This window comes from Mus caroli, chromosome 18 (assembly GCF_900094665.2).
Source record: "Mus caroli chromosome 18, CAROLI_EIJ_v1.1, whole genome shotgun sequence".
NCBI lineage: Eukaryota > Metazoa > Chordata > Mammalia > Rodentia > Muridae > Mus > Mus caroli.
This window is the reverse complement of record NC_034587.1, coordinates 57,783,501-57,800,186: the sequence shown is the minus strand read 5'-3', so window position 1 is coordinate 57,800,186 and position 16,686 is coordinate 57,783,501. Positions and strand designations below refer to the sequence as shown.

The 16,686-nt window shown below is 51.7% G+C and overlaps 1 protein-coding gene across 1 annotated transcript in view; it reads left to right on the top strand.

The window, feature by feature from the left end:
• Positions 1-16,320, top strand: part of Slc6a7 (solute carrier family 6 member 7) — a 19,122-nt gene extending 2,802 nt beyond the window's left edge. The window contains exons 2-14 of the mRNA XM_021150576.1: positions 2,057-2,240; positions 3,809-3,940; positions 4,047-4,281; positions 5,820-5,958; positions 7,145-7,279; positions 8,086-8,189; positions 8,311-8,435; positions 9,163-9,275; positions 9,381-9,512; positions 9,974-10,073; positions 10,245-10,345; positions 11,055-11,222; positions 14,861-16,320. Coding sequence (XP_021006235.1) covers positions 2,057-2,240; positions 3,809-3,940; positions 4,047-4,281; positions 5,820-5,958; positions 7,145-7,279; positions 8,086-8,189; positions 8,311-8,435; positions 9,163-9,275; positions 9,381-9,512; positions 9,974-10,073; positions 10,245-10,345; positions 11,055-11,222; positions 14,861-15,073 — 1,881 coding nt within the window. The 3' untranslated portion in view covers positions 15,074-16,320. The remainder of the gene's footprint in view (positions 1-2,056; positions 2,241-3,808; positions 3,941-4,046; positions 4,282-5,819; positions 5,959-7,144; positions 7,280-8,085; positions 8,190-8,310; positions 8,436-9,162; positions 9,276-9,380; positions 9,513-9,973; positions 10,074-10,244; positions 10,346-11,054; positions 11,223-14,860) is intronic.
• Positions 16,321-16,686: the final 366 nt, after the last annotated feature.

Sequence of the window (16,686 nt, the reverse complement as noted above, 5' to 3'; positions counted from 1 at the left end):
CTCACTTTGTAGACCAGGCTGGCCTCGAACTCAGAAATCCGCCTGCCTCTGCCTCCCGAGTGCTGGGATTAAAGGCGTGCGCCACCACGCCCGGCTTGAAGTACCTTTTTCATTTTGTCTGTCACCATCACCCACAGCCATGTCAGGCTGTCCTCATCACCACTGCCTAACCACAGAGAAGATTGCCATCATGGTCAGACAACTGTCACTCAGTCAGCCCAGCACTGTCGTTTCTGTGCAGCCTGGGAATCCACTGCCCGACCCCACGCTACAGCAGATGTCTCCAGCTGTGGGATACTTTGTTCACCCCTGTTCTCCTGTCAGGGATGGAAGCCAAGCCTGGTGCATGCGGACAGATGCTCTACCATGGAGCCACACCCCAGCCCTCCTTTCATCTTGGTCGTAGTGACACACACATGTGGCCAACACCCGGTGAAGCTGGCTGTCACTATCTGTTTTGGGTGGAAAGTCTTTGGGACAGAAACTCCTCTGGTCAGTGGCTTGGCTCGGAGTCCCTCGGAGAGCCCTCAGTCATTGTGAGCCTCTGGCTAAGACCCCTAACAGAGAGCCCCCTGACATTGTATAGGCTCACACCTCTGAAGGAGCATACTGGCTCCTTGAGACCCTTTCCTCAAATAGAAATTAGGAACAGTGCATGCTGGTCCCTGTTTGGAATGTCCTGACCCATTCAATGAGCTGACCAGCCCCGCAAGTGAAGACATATATTTTAGATTGTGTTAAGCCAGCTTTTGACTGTAGAATTCTTCCACAGAATGCCTGTGCTAGGAGTCTCAAAGGATATGTTTCTGGAAACTTAGATCTATCCAGTCTCCACCCTGTCTTGAAGACTAGGGTCACACCGTGTACTAGCATAGACCATGAGCCAGAATCAGCCTCCTGGTTCCCAGGATTTCCTAGAAGTGTATCTGGATAGAAAGCTGAGGGAGGGCTTTTCTCCTGGGGTGCACACCATGGCTGGATATTCACTCATTGGCCTACTTGGTATTTCCATTCTCCCGGGCACTGGGGAATTTCAGAAGCAAGCAGGCAAGGTAGGCTACCCTCTTTTGACCCATTCCCATGGTCCCAGCTGGGAAGTCCTCTCTGACTTTTAGGTGATTCTAGCCTCTGAGCTTTCTCCAGGTAGTAAACTAGAGTAACTCGTAAATAGGCCAACTTGCATTCTTTGTGGCCAAAAGGAGCTGACCTCCACCTCTCAGCCCCAACCACAGGGAGATTACCCAGTGGACCTCTCTTAACCACAATGAATCATGGAAGGAGACAGCCAAGACAACTGGCCTCATTTGCTTCTGCACTCTGCTCTGCACTAATGATAGCTGGGTGGTGACTTTTTGAAGCAAAGTGTCAGAGACATCTTCCCTGAGTGCCATGTGAAACCCACAGCCCCCACTATGTCTTCTGAGCCATGAGATAGAATTCTGATGCCTTCCTCAGGGAACCCACATTCTCTGAAATCTTTTGCTTCCTGTGCCAAGGGTACCCTGGCTTCTTCCCTCTGTCCCCCTTGGAGCCTCTTGTCCTGAACACCTTCCAGACTGGCCACCTGTCCGGTAAGCTCCACACTGTAGGCAAAGACTGAGCCATTAGCATTAGGAGTTCTGATGCCCTGCCTGGTTCTCCTGGCCAAGCAATCAAAACCCTCAGGTCGTTCATGACCCCTCCTGGAGCCTCTGCTTTCTTCACACCTGGAATGGAGTGTGGGTGAGTAGTTGGCTCAGGTGTAGAATGTTTACTGCTGTGATCACTAACACGTGGTGACAACACACAGTGACTGCCACAAAGATCTTCACTGGCAGTGATATTAAAGTGGGTCAGCCTTGGCCTATTTCTGCTAGCCAAGATGGAGACGGGCAGCTTCCTAAGGCCTGAGCCAGGATCTGCAAGCTAGGCCCTCTTGAGTCCAGGTGAAATCACTGGATCATCTGAACCTGATGCGATATTTCCCACTCAACCTTGCTCAACCCACAGTCTCAGTTTGGCCTCACCCTCCTCCCTCTCTGTTTTTTTTTTTTTTTTCCCTCTCTCTTACTGGCAGCCCATCACCCCAGACCTGCTGATGACTCCCAGTGACCAGGGCGATGTGGACCTGGATGTAGACTTTGCAGCAGACAGGGGCAACTGGACGGGCAAGCTGGACTTCCTGCTGTCCTGCATCGGCTACTGCGTGGGCTTGGGAAATGTCTGGCGCTTTCCCTACCGAGCCTACACCAATGGAGGCGGTATGGGCCTGGGAACCTCTTGGGAGTAGCTGGGGAGACAGACCAAGGCTTGGGGGCTATAGGATGGCCTTTGGAGTGACCTTAGGTTAGAGGGAGGAGGCTTATTTTGCTTGTCCCTTTTCACCGCCTAAGCCCCTCCTCCTGCTTTGCATTCCCAGCCTGATACCCAGGTTTCCTCCCTAAGACCTAAAGCTTTCCTAGAACCTATAGTGAGCAGACATTGTTGCCTATTATGGTAGGTGGAAAGGGTAGTACCCACTGTTACTATTCATTGGCTTTGCAGTGTATCCTGTCCCCTCCCCCACCTCTCCCAGCGCCCTGCCCTACCCACAGTTCCCTCTCTAGAATCTTCCTTGTTCCCTCCTCTCCTTATTCTTTCCATTCAGACTGAAAACGCAAGATCTATGCTCTTTTTACAAATAGTTCCCTTTGTCCTTGATTCTCCATCAAGTTAAGCATTCTAAGCCTCGTTAACAATAGTTAGGGTGAAGTACGCCAGTGCCAGGTCCTGGGCTAGGTGCCTGCCTCAGGCCCTGATAAACAACCTTTCTGGGTAGGCACCTCAGAAATGCTGAAGTAGCTGGAGTCTGGAGAGGCCAAGTTCCCTGTCTAGGATCACCTGGTCTAGATTCAACCTTCCAACAGTCATCTTGGAAGCTCTGGCTGGCACCTGAGATTTCATGTGTTTTCATGTGTGTCTCCAGCTCCCTCCCCCCCCAAACTTGTTAAAGAGGTGCATTCTGGCAAAGAGGAAACCAGGTAACACTAGACCAAGCAAAACTGCGAGTCCACCATCAGCGTCCAGGACTCCAGGATTCTCTCCTCTCCCAATCCCTTCTTCCCTAATTTTTTTTTTTCTTCTGTGTGGTAACCTTACTTCTTCCACAGACAGGCAGCCCTCCTCCATGAAGCTAGGGTGGGGAGTCCAGACACAGACACTTCTAGAGTGACTGTTCTGGAGCCACCCTCTTAGAAGATCACCTGAGATGAATCGATATAGAATTGCAAGGAAAGTGATTAGTGTCACTTGGGATATTTACCCACGGAGCTTCAGGAGGGAGGCCAGAGGGCTAGCTCTATGAGTACAGCCCTACCAGAGCCATCTGGTGGTAGGCAGCTGTCTGAAGGAGGTGGCTGTCTATGTGTGAAGAGAAGGGGAGGGATGCCAGGCCCAGGAAACTGCAGGGCCCATGAAATCTCAGGTGCCAGCCAGAGCATCTGAGGCAGCACTCATGAGGAAGGGACCATCGGAGCCAGATTCTGGAGGTGTGGAGCTGGTACTCTGTGGATGATAACTCATTCACCCACTCTCCGTGCAGTCACTCGGCAGGCGATTCTGGAGGGTCTGCTAGGTGCCCACTCATGTCCTGGGCTCTCTAGCTACAGATGTGAGTAAATAACCAGCAGCTCCCCCAGCCTCAGTGACCCTCGGGAGAAGTGCTCCCTCCCTCCACTGCAGGTGGGATGGTAGGTGGCTGCTGTCAAGGGACAGCGGTGGGCCAGCCAGCATGGAGCCTTGGAGGGGCTGGTCCACCTGAATCCCAACCCCATCTGCTACCTCTGTGCAGGAGCCTTCCTCGTGCCCTACTTCCTCATGCTGGCCATCTGTGGAATCCCCCTCTTCTTTCTTGAGCTCTCCCTGGGCCAGTTCTCCAGCCTGGGACCCCTGGCTGTCTGGAAAATCAGCCCTCTCTTTAAAGGTAAGGCTCAGTGGTTCTTGGCGGGCGTAGAGCCACCGGGAGGCCTGGGGAGTTGCCCTGGTCCTAGGATCTCCCAGTGGAGTGATGCTCTCTCTGCCCTACCCAGGTGCAGGTGCGGCCATGCTGCTCATTGTAGGCCTGGTGGCCATTTACTACAACATGATTATCGCCTACGTCCTCTTCTACCTCTTCGCCTCCCTCACCAGCAATTTGCCCTGGGAGCACTGTGGCAACTGGTGGAACACGGAGCTTTGCCTGGAGCACAGAGGCCCCAAGAGTGGCAATGGGGTGCTGCCTCTTAACCTCAGCAGCACCGTCAGCCCCAGTGAGGAGTACTGGAGGTCAGCCTGACTGGGGTAGCCAGTGAGGGTGGACAGGAGGACGGGGTGCTGTGCTGGTCTAGCATGGGCTGTGTGTGTGGTGAAGGGGGGGAGGGAACAAAGGATTCTGATGCTCGATCCTTTCCTGGTCGGCTACTTTTACAACAGGACAATTAGAGTAGACTAATTCAGAAGGTGGCTGGTGCAGATTAGAGGAAAGACTGCACGGAAACTGCAGTCTAGCCTCAGGGGTGAAGGGGTTAATAAGTCAGTGCCCATTTATTGACAAGAGTGACATTCATTAGCAAGAGTGACTTCATTAGCAAGAGTGACATTTGAGATCCAACGTCACTCTTCCACTGTCACAGGGAGGGTGATAACTGTACCTACATCACAGGACATTACCTACTTAGTCGCTCACATATTTAGTCTCTGAATAAGCGTTTATTGAGGCGCTAAATCCATTGGTAAAGCACTTAACATAGAGCCAGGGACTTAACAAAGTTAGAACCATCTCAGATTGTGTAAGAGCAGAGGCGAGACAAAGGTGGCCTGGGAGTTTTAAACAGGGCAACGTGGATAAAACCATCATGGCAGTGCCGAGAACTCATGAGCCCAGGAATGGCAGCTTTCAGAAAGACATGGTGGCTCACCAGCCCATCCTAGCTGAGAAAGCAAGGGTCAGAGACTTGCTCAGTATCAGTAATGATGCCCCTAAGGTTTCCTGACTTAGTCCTGTTCCAGGATATTCCAGAGTAGCCCAGACTCTGGATGGATAATCTCTTCCCTCCCCTGCAAAGGATTACTCCCAAAGACTCTCAATAGGTTCATGTCTTGAACTGGTCTCTCTCCCAGCTTGCATGGTCTGTACAGTCCACTCCCTTGTTCATTTCAAGGGCAGCCAGAGGGCCTGCATCTGCTAAAGTATGACCTAATAGTTTGAGTATGTCTTGCAAAACTCAAGACAGAGTCGCTGTGACTGCTAAGGGTCTCTTGAGGCAAAGCTAAGGCTGATCACATTGGGTGAGGTGTAGACGGGGCCGCTGGTACTGCCATGAGGGTTAATTGGAGGTATTTTAATGAAGAGGCTTTGTAGAGGATTAGGGAATCCACATGGAGAGTTAGGGCACTGGAACTAGCACCAGAGAGAGCTGCTACCATGTAGAACCAAGGCACAGAGGAAGGGATTGTGGACTTTGGAGCCTTGGAAGTAGGACTACCCAAGTGAACCATGGCTCAGATGAGCATAGCCATGGCCAGGCTCCTGAATAGTGTGTGTGTGTGTGTGTGTGTGTGTATACACTTACACATCTGTGTACATGTGTGTAAATATCAGATCCATCAAGCCTGTATCAGCTATTTGCTGCTGAAAGAAGTGTGTGTTAAGAGGGGGCATGCAGAGGCAAGTTTTCTGGGCTCCAAGACAAATGGAGGGACCTTGGAAAGCACCACATGAGAGTAAGAGCTACCTGGCTTAGAATGTTGGGCATGGCTCCCTTCCCCCCTCACCTATGAATGATAGGATAACCAGAGGATTCTCTAATCATTATTTCCCACAGCCGCTATGTCCTGCACATACAGGGCAGCCAGGGCATCGGCCGACCGGGGGAGATTCGCTGGAACCTCTGCCTCTGCCTGCTGCTGGCCTGGGTCATCGTGTTCCTCTGTATCTTGAAGGGGGTGAAGTCCTCGGGCAAGGTGAGGCTTGGGAGGCTGGGTGCCAAGATGCAGTGGCTAGGGAGGAAGTGGGCACTGGCCAAGGCTGAGAAGATGATAGAATTTACCTGAAGATGGGGAAGAGAGGACTTGGGAGGGCTCTCTGCCTAGAGTGGGGGAGGGGGTTAGTAGTGACACTGGGCATCCTCCCTGCTTTCTTAGGTGAAGTACCTGTTTCAGGCAACACCTATAGGTTAGACAAGCTGGCATCTTTGCCTAGAGCTTGCCACTTTGCAGAGTGTCAGTGAGGGCTTGTGGAATGCTTATGGGCTGGATAAATAGATCAGACCTCTTAGAGTTGAAGGTCACCCATATCCAGATGTTTCATTACCTAGAAATCCCAGGAGGTTGGCATGGCTGGATCTGGGGTTCATGGTTGTTTCCACAGTCTGCTCCTCTGACCTCTTGGTGAAGCCTTGCTCCACACTGGCTCTCCCTACTTGCCTCCCAGTCTGCAGATATTGTAGAGCTTACCTTATTGGATAAGGTGGGCTGTGTACCCACCCCATGCCCAGTCTGTGGCAGGAAAGGATTATCTGTTTTGGGCCTGTTCATGAGCCCACTCCCAAAGCTGGGCATTAAGTGAGCCCCATGTAGGGGAAGCTGGATTACTAACCAGGTAAAGACAAACTAGACATAAGAAGTCCAGCGTGCACCGCAGGTGATGGGCAGAGAAAAGGGGTAATAGGCTGTTTAGGATTGAGAAATCTGGGTCACCTAAAAATGACCCAGATTTTAAATGACCTTTGTTAAGCAAGAGGACATCACTACTCAATATAGGCTGGAGAAGGTTAGAGAAGAGGGACCACCACAGTCACCAGCAAGGCAGAGGATCGTGAGGCTTGCTGAGATAATAAGAGAAGAGGCTGATTGGATATTCAGGAAGCGGAGGATGTCAGATGGTTTGTAAGGGCACAGGAGGGGGAAACTCACTCCCATTAGTGCTAGCTTGTACCAGGGGAGTCAGTAGAGATGGGGCAGGGGTGGCCTTGGGAAGCAGGGTAGCAACCCTGGGTTGGTGATGGGGGAGAGAAGGACATATCCAAAATGGTGGCTGCTTCCTAGCTCAGAACCCCCAAAAGTTGAGAAGGTAGGTTTCTGGCATTGAGGACATGGACAGGGAAAGATTGTGGATGGTCGTCTACCACTCCAAACCGCTCTCTTCCAGGTGGTGTACTTCACGGCTACCTTTCCCTACCTCATCCTCCTCATGCTGCTAGTTCGAGGAGTGACCCTTCCCGGGGCCTGGAAGGGCATCCAGTTCTATCTCACCCCCCAGTTCCACCACCTGTTATCTTCAAAGGTGAGCGGGGAGCATGGAAGGAAGTCTCTATGGGAGAGGGGGCGGGAGGGGGGAGACCCTCCGTCCGGGAGCCTCCAGCTGCAGCTCTGTCCTGACCCTTCCCGTGTGTATTCTTAAAATCCTAGGACCCAGATATTATTTTCTCCATTTGACAAAAACCAAACCAGGAGCAGACAAGAGTTAGTGATGAGTGTAAGGTCTCATGGTAGGGGTTCTATTCAGATCAGTCTATCTCCAAAGCCCAGGGGGGACGTGAGTTCCAGTGACAACCACATCATGGTCCCGACCGCTGACACTATTGACCGCTTGACTGTACCTGACACTTCATAATCACTTAATGATTTTATGCTCATTGGGCTTCTCCATGAGATAGACACTGTTTCAGATCCTTCACCACAGATGAGGGACCTGGAATGTGTAGAGGTAACAGGGCTCACACAGGATGGAGTTAGAAACTGGTAAAGATGAGTACCAGTTCAGACCCCTCTGACTCCAGGCAGGGAGGAAAGTGGTTACCTAGGCCTGTGCTCAACTCCAAGCTGCTGGCAACTCTGCATTGGCCACACCTTCCTTCAGGACTGGACCAGGCTTAGAGACCATCTACTAGACCCTGGGTGGTAAACTGAGTTCCAGAAAAGGGAAGGACTTGCCCATATCCTGCAGTGTAAGTGCCAGAGCTGGGTCTGCTCCTGGCCCTCATCTGTAACCCTGACTGTTCCCTATTCCCGAACCTATCTCTCCCCTTCCCTCTCCTCCTTCTCTCCTGGGTCCTCCCTGTCTTCCCTGTCCCTCTTTCCTTGGCACAGGTGTGGATTGAAGCTGCTCTTCAGATCTTTTACTCTCTAGGAGTGGGTTTTGGGGGTCTCCTCACCTTTGCTTCCTACAACACATTCCATCAGAACATCTACAGGTCAGTGCCTGCCTCTTCCAGTGCCAGGGGCCAAACTCAGGAGGATGGGTGCCTGGGAGGCTCCTTTGGGTTGAGGCTGTGGCCAGTTCACCCTGGCCTGGGTTTGGACTCTCCTTGGCAGAGACACCTTCATTGTCACTCTGGGCAATGCCATCACCAGCATCCTGGCTGGCTTTGCTATCTTTTCGGTGCTGGGCTACATGTCTCAGGAGCTGGGTGTGCCCGTGGACCAAGTGGCCAAAGCAGGTAGGTGGAGGCAGCATGTGAGGGTTTGGTTGGGGTGAGAGGTAGCTGGGTCACGGGGTGTGCTAGCAACACAGACTGGCAAGATGGGGGATAGCTAGCTTTGATTTTTTTCTAGGGGGTGTTTTTGTTTTGGTGTGTATGTGTGTGTGTGTGTGCATACACACATGTGCACATGCATGCACACACACATGCATGTACACACACACTTGTGTGGGACATCCATGTAAATGCATAGGTGTGCAAGTGAGCATGCAACAATCTCTGGAGACAACGGTGTGTCTGTATGAAGAAGCTGTTTTATCTTTCGGGTCTTGTTTGTCACACCCTGGGTTGAGATGTATGTGTGGAAGTGAATGTAGAGGGCCAATAATCTGAATCAGCGTGTTTTGTGTCAGTGGGTGAGTGTCACTATGTGTACTGGTGGGGCTCTCTGTACAAATGAGTACGTGCGGACCTGTGTTCTGACTATGTGCTACATTTGGTTCCTGTGTGTATGTGTGCATGACCGCTAGTTCATTTTCAATACTCCTGTGTACTGAGCACATGCAGTGTGCCATCCTAGATCCTGGGAACTAAGTGGTGAATGTGTTCAGTTCCTGTTTATCTCTGGACTTGGGTGTGGTGCATGAGTGCGCTCCCACACGGACACAGCAACCCTATATATTTGAATGCGTATGGAGGTATACTGTGTACCCCAGGCTGCTGACCCTGCATGCCCCGGGCCCAGGCCCTGGCCTGGCCTTTGTTGTCTACCCACAGGCCATGACCATGTTGCCTCTGTCACCTTTCTGGTCCTTCCTCTTCTTCTTCATGCTTCTGACGCTTGGCCTGGATAGCCAGGTGAGCCTTGCCCATGGGTGAGGGCAATAGTGTGTGTGTGTGTGTGTGTGTGTGTGTGTGTGTGTGTGTGTGTGTGTAAGACTCTGACCTCAATACCCCCTGCAGTTTGCCTTTCTAGAAACCATAGTGACTGCAGTGACCGATGAGTTCCCATACTACCTGCGGCCCAAGAAGGCAGTGTTCTCAGGCCTCATCTGTGTGGCCATGTACCTGATGGGACTGATTCTCACCACTGATGTGAGTGACCTTCAGGGAGGTGCCAAGCTGGGAAGCTGGGCAGGGTGGTGTTCTTTGCAGCAGTATTTTTGGCCAGCTGAGAAGTCACTGAATAACTTCTGGTCCTACCAGGGCCTGTTTCCTGTGGCAGGCACCTTGGTCTATGGTGGAGTTCTGCCTCTGGAGTCAATTTGAAAGACCTGGGTTCAAACCTCACTCCTCTACTTGCTGAGTAACTTCAGACAAGCGACTTCCCCTCTCTGAACCCATTTTTCCTCATGCATACGTGGGTCCTGTGAGGAGACCAGGCTGCTGGGAAGCAGGAAGGGACATTGTCTCAACAGCTCTGAGCAGGCAGACCATGGCATGGTTTTCTACTCCCTCAGTCCTGGCCACTTCCAGCTCTCCTCCTGCCAGAAGGAGATGGGCAAACAGAGGGGGAGCCTGAGGGTGGAGGCCCAGCTCTGTGCTTTGTGTTCTAGGGGGGTATGTACTGGCTGGTCCTTTTGGATGACTACAGCGCCAGCTTCGGACTCATGGTGGTGGTGATCACCACGTGCCTCGCTGTCACCCGGGTATATGGTGAGAAGGGCTGGGGGGGGGGAGTGGGGGGAAGGCAGGCTGACACTCCCAGGAGTGAGAGAACAGGGTGTGGGCTCTGTACTGCAGCCAGGCAGGGAGGCAGGCATGGGGGAGGGGTCACTGGCTCCGAGTGAACCTATCATGGGACACTCCTTCTCCTCCCCTGTGCAGGCATCCAGCGGTTCTGCCGAGATATCCACATGATGCTAGGCTTCAAGCCAGGCCTCTACTTCAGGGCCTGCTGGCTGTTTCTGTCTCCAGCTACACTCTTGGTAACCAGGGGTGGGAGGGAAGTTGGTTGCCTGGGGCCCTAAAGCCAAGTGCAGGTCCCTCTGTGTGTTTAGTCTAGCTGGGCAATCTCGGCTCTGAATGAGTCTTTGCTGGGGCTGTGGAGGAGGCATGAGGACCTAGCGCACACATCTCCCCTCCAAACCCTAGTTTTCTGAGCTATGCTAGACCTAGACTTACAAATGGGTGGAGCTGCTGGGTGGTGGTGGCGCATGCCTTTAATCCCAGTACTTGGGAGGCAGAGGCAGGCGGATTTCTGAGTTCGAGACCAGCCTGGTCTACAGAGTGAGTTCCAGGACAGCCAGGGCTATACAGAGAAACCCTGTCTCGACAAACAAAAGCAAAAACAAAAGCAAAAAACAAATGGGTGTAGCTTTTTCTTAGGGCCTCAGGAGGGCACCTCAGTACTGTGCTTTGCTTGTCAAAGGGTGGGAGTAACTGGGAGAGAGGCTGTCTCAGGACTTAGGATATCCCCAAGCTGGGCTGTCACAAACCTTCATATCAAGTCAGCATGGAGCTGGCCTGGTCTGGTAAAAGACCCCAGAGACGGACTATCTTCAGTTCTGATACAGCTAAGAACCATGGGTAGATCCCAGCTAGGCTCTCTCAAGTCTTAAGGTGATCCAGACCCAGGCCACACCATACTCTGGGTTCCACTCAAGGACCAGTGATGCTGGAGTCTCCACTTTGCAGGCCTTGCTGGTGTACAGCATTGTCAAGTACCAGCCCTCGGAATACGGCAGCTACCGCTTCCCAGCCTGGGCCGAGCTGCTAGGCATCCTGATGGGTTTGCTCTCTTGCCTCATGATCCCAGCTGGTATGCTGGTAGCAGTGCTTCGAGAGGAGGGCTCGCTCTGGGAGGTGAGTCCACCTTCCCTGCCTGCCTACAGCCTTCTGGCTCTGTGGCCTGGCTCTCGGTTAAAACAAACAAAACCAAAACAACATCAACCAAAAAACACCTGTATGGACAGATGTCCAGAACCTGGCAGGATCCTTGTACCCTGCAAGAGGCTCATGGTATCTAGATTCACTTGGGGGACTAGAATCAGGCTCTGAATCTCACAGCATACGGGTCCATGGGAATAGGAGAGAAGAACTAATCCAAAGACCACTGATGATAGTGTAGGGGTCAGAACTTTAACTTAGAGTCCAGAGGCAGGGAGTAACATTGAGATAGCCCAGAAGGTAGGTTATCCCCCTTGTCCTGTGTTCAGCATCCCTACGTGGCCCATGAGTAGCATAGAATGATTGGGTTAAAGAGAGCAATTGGTTAACAGGGCGATGTTGGTGCACACCTTTAATCCCTGCAGTCTAGAGGCAGAGGCAGGTGAGTTTGAGGCCAACTCTCTAGAGAGAGAGAGAATTCCAGGACAGCCAAGGGTACACAGAGAAACTCTTGTTTCCAACAAAACAAAACAAAAAACAAACAAACAAAAAACCCAGAAATGCAAAAACAAAAACAAAAACAAAACCCCAGACAGGGAGAATGTAATTGGCATAGGAGCAACAGGCCTTGAAAGAGACAGGTAGTAACCCACTGTGGGCCACCAGATATGCTATGTGACCATAAGGACATCCTGGCCTCTCTCTGAGCTGCCCAGGGCACCCTTTGTACATAGAGACTTCACTTGGGCCCTTATGAGTCTGGAGTCCTCCAATGGCCAGAGACTCATGGTGAGTGAACGGAGCTCAAGCAGGCCAGATAGAGCCTAGGGACCCTCCCTGTGACACACACACCTAGCAGAGGGTGCTAAAGCCAGCTAGTCCCAGCTCACGAGAGCTTACTGTTGAGAATTTCGGAATGCTGTGATCCATTGTTAAAGTAGTGCTAGCCAGAGATTGGCAATGACAGGAAATGACCTATAAGACAGTCCCCTGCCCCTTCTGCACCCTACATGTCTGCCTCCACACAGCCTGTCTCTCTGTCTGTCTCTGTCTCTGTCTCTGTCTCTCTCTCTCTCTCTCACACACACACACACACACACACACACACACACACACAATGGTACCCCCAGTCATATGGTAGCCTGGAATTCAGTCATTGTCCTGCTTTCAACCACTGTGTGACCCAGGGGGCCAAGCTTTCCCCTTCTCTGAACCTCAGAGTCCTCCTAGGCCAGTTGCTCCCTTGCTCAAGAACCAGGTGTGTGCAGAGGACAGCAGGACAGGGCAGCTTGAGCCAAGGATGTCAGCACTTGGGTTTGTTGGATCTGTGGCTAGCCCCAGGAGCACTCAGATCAGGGCTGCCTTTCATCCATTAGGTCAGAGTCCCAGCAGCGCTTTAGGGCCCTACTTTAAGTTATCTCTCTAGCCTTGTTTTCTCCTTAAGGACAGGAATGCTAGCCTATAAGGTAGCTGTGAGGAGAAAAGGAGCCAGCCAGACTGTGGAACAGAAAAACAGAACATTCAAAAAGTTCAAGATAGGGCCTATCTAGGTTTAAATCTTAATGCTCTACTTCCAGCCTATGTGACTTTGGCCAACTTAAGCAACCTCTCTGAGCTTTAACTTTCAGACAATATCTGTGGAAGTAAAGGGGGTGGGAACTAAATAACTCTTTTATAGAGTACTGCAAATATGCAAAAGGCTGACACCCAGCACAGAGCTGGGTATGCTATGTGCTCAATTCTAGACCAGGAGTTCCCACAGACGTGCTTTTTCCCTGAGCAGCATCCAGCGACATTATTAATTGTCATGGAGGGAAACTGAAAGGACTATAGGCCAGGACCACGGTTGGCACCCTCCCATGTACAAGACAACCCCACAGCTTGTCCCTGACAGAGGCCAGTAGTGCTCAGGCTCAGAGACTATCGTCTGTTTTGTTGTTTATTTGTTTGTTTGTTTTGCATGTGTGGGCACATCTAAATCCTGGCTCTCAGAGACTTTGCATTGTTGTGTGGGAGCTAGGCAGTAATGACTCAGTAGTGCTAGCTAACAGCTGTACCTCATAAGAACAAACGCACGAGCTGAACACAGAAGCACAGGTAGAGGGGTAAGGGTGCTGTTTTGGCCAGGGCAGTCAGAGTCAAGGCTCTCAAATGGACAAGATAGATGCAGTGGTTAAGACAGCATCACTGGCAGCTGGCAATAGGTCAAAAAGCCCCAAGGGAAGAGGGTGGCAAAGAGGCCCATGTGACTAGAGCAGAGATGGGGTCGGGGAGTGGAGATCCAAGATTGTGGAGTTTCTTAGTTTATTTTCTACTGCTGTGTTTACAACTCCGTGACCAAGCCTGGGGATGGCTCATTGGTTAAGAACACTCCGTTTTACAGAGGTCTCTAGTCTATAGTTCCCATATCGGGAAACTCACAACTGTCTGTAGCTCCATCTCCAAGAGATTAGACACTTTCTTCTGGTCTCCTTAGACACCTGCACAGACACATAGACACACAGACACACATACAGGCACACACATACACACACACAGAGGCACACACACACATACACACACATACTTACACGTATTTAAAGTTAAAAATAAACTTAAAAAAACCCAGACACAGAGGCAGGCGGATTTCTGAGTTCGAGGTCAGCCTGGTCTACAAAGTGAGTTCCAGAACAGTCAGGGCTACAGAGAAACCCTGATTCGAAAAACCAAACCAAACCAAAACAAAACAAAACAAAAAAAAAAAAAAACCCACCAAAAAAACAAAAAACAAAAAACAAAAACCCCAGACACACCATGAGGAAAAGCAAGATGGGGAGGGAAGGGTTTATTTGGTTTGTACCAAGTTGACAAAACCCAGTCAGGAAGGCAGGCAGGAAGGTCACAGAGAGCAGGGCAGGTCCCAGAGAACATGGCAAGCATTAAGGTTTCACTCTGAGGAAGAGGAGACACCATTGGCCAATTTGTGAGGAGCTGGCTCTAACAGCTGAATAGATGCCACCACACTCTAGGTGCCAAACGATGTTGTCGTTGGACCACATCACACCCCGCACCCTTGGAGCCTGTACCCAGAGGGCTTCATCAGCTGCCAGGGGCCTCCTTTTTCTCAGGGTGCAGGGCTCTTGCTCCAGCAGGATGGGCAGAGGGCCCTGAGAATGTGGCTAAGGATGACCTCTGTAAGTCTGGGCTTAGTCAGCCCCTTAGTCAGCTCCCTCCTTCCTAGACTCTGGGCTCTGGGAAGTGTCTAGGGAGGTCACCTCAGCCCCGCCTGTTTTGGCTGCCAGTCCTTTCCTAAAAGTCCCCAACAAGCCTGGATTCTATTTTCCGCAGAAGAGAGTTAGAAAAGAGCTGAGTCTACGTTTAAATGCTTGTCGGTGTGTGTGTGTGTTTGTGTGTGTGTGTGTGTGTGTATTGTCTCACAACCTTAGCAACCACGCTATTCCCAAAACTAAATAGTCATGTCCTCTTTATGTGCCCCAGTGTGGAGTTGACAGATGGTGCCTGGAGGCCACCAGTCCAGAAGTGGCAGAGCAGATTCTCACTGAGCATAGGCAGGTCTTTGCAGGGTACCTGGCCATGATAAATGCTCAGTGTCCATTATCATTGCTTTACTGCAGAGACTTCAGCAAGCCAGTCGGCCTGCTATGGACTGGGGCCCATCTCTGGAAGAGAACCGGACAGGCATGTATGTGGCCACACTGGCTGGGAGCCAGTCACCAAAGCCACTGATGGTACATATGCGCAAATACGGGGGCATCACCAGCTTCGAGAACACGGCCATTGAGGTGGACCGTGAGATCGCAGAGGAGGAGGAGGAGTCTATGATGTGAGACCAGAGACCACCAAACAGGAGGGCTGGTCGGGGCCTCACAGTCCCTTCCATGGCCTGCAGGGGATGGCTATGACTGTTTGGGATTCTGACAGGCAATGGGAGGTTGCTGTGGCAACGACAGTCCCCAGCATAAGTCCCTCTTAGTGGCCTCTACATCTCCTGGAACCTCTATCTAGATGGACATACATACTCTAGGTAACTCATTCAAAGCTGAAATGATCCAGCTCAGCCCTCAGTTTGTGAGGGATGTGTTGAAGCCAGGGAGAGAAGGTCTGGACCAAGGTCACATGCCTAAGAGGACTTGTTCCCAAGCCTCCAGCCAGCCAACTCCCTTTCTCTTTTGAGGGAGCAAGCACCATGTTTGATATCATTGTTCAGACATTTTGACAAGATACATTTCCATACAAGCCAACTTTAAACCCCGGGGTCAGGGTAGTGGAACGCTGGAGAGTCCCAAGGTCCTGGATAGAGAGAGCCAGGGAGTGAATTGGGCAGAAAAGTCTCTGTGGGTTCCTATGTTATGGCCAGTTTTTCCAGAAGAGGTGGGAGCTTTGGGGGCTGAGAGATATGAAAGATTGCAGAACAGGCAGGAGGGAAGGCTTATGGGTCAGAGCTGCCGTGGGGCCAGGAGGAGGCCCAATCTGCCAGAGCAGAGACCAGGAGTGGCTGGAGAGCTGATGCTCCCAGGTTATAAGAGGGAATGAAGACTACTAGCAGGGAGGGGGAGCCAGAAAGGCAGGGTGGGGGGACTTGCATGGCACTGTATAGCATTTTAGGTCTGTTTGGGGGTGGATTAGGGACAGGTAAAGAGGTGGGAGGACTGTGGAGGACAGGAGAGAGGTACTAATGACTGGAGTTAGATGCTTGGGTGGGAGTGGATAGAGCCCACCTTTGCCATTTGGATACCATCCTTGGGCTGGCAGGCGTCCTGAAGAGCTCCCACCATGGGGACAGGAATGAGAGTCTTCTTCCCTGCCGCTGTGGCTTCCAATAACAATGGCTACTGAGACTCTGAGATGGTTCACATATCAGACATCTTGATGCTGCAGGGCACCTGACAGGGGGCAGCCTCTGTCCTGGGTCCCTGCGAGATGCTGTTCAGGTGTGGCCCTCGCACTGCATTCCCCAGGAGAGCAGGGCATGTTCATGCAGCATATGACCTAAGAGTGACCTCTCTCCTGGCCTCTCCCCAGCCCATTTGTGTTCTTCTGGTCGGTTGTCAATAAATACCAAATGACATTGTCATCTTTACCTGACTCTGCTACAAAGGGCACAGTGGGAGGTGCGGAGTGCTTGCCAGCTCCCACTGGACAGAGGAGGGACCCAGGGCTGGCCGTTCCTGTTTCTTGCGATCCTGGCTTCTGGTGCTCGTTTTTGTAATGTCTCTGGAGAAACACTGGACCCCTAGAAAGTGCTCAGTCTCCCGATTATATAAAGACAAATGGAGCCCCCCGAGGAGAGATACTTGCCCAAAGTGGGGAGGGTAGCAGGTCTTGGTGGCCTTCACCACCACCCCAGAGTATCCCTGTAAGTGAGGCTGGAGCTTGGGTTTTCTAAGCAGAGGAATCTCCGGTGTTCTCACCCGCTTCCTGCAGGGCCTCAACACATGAA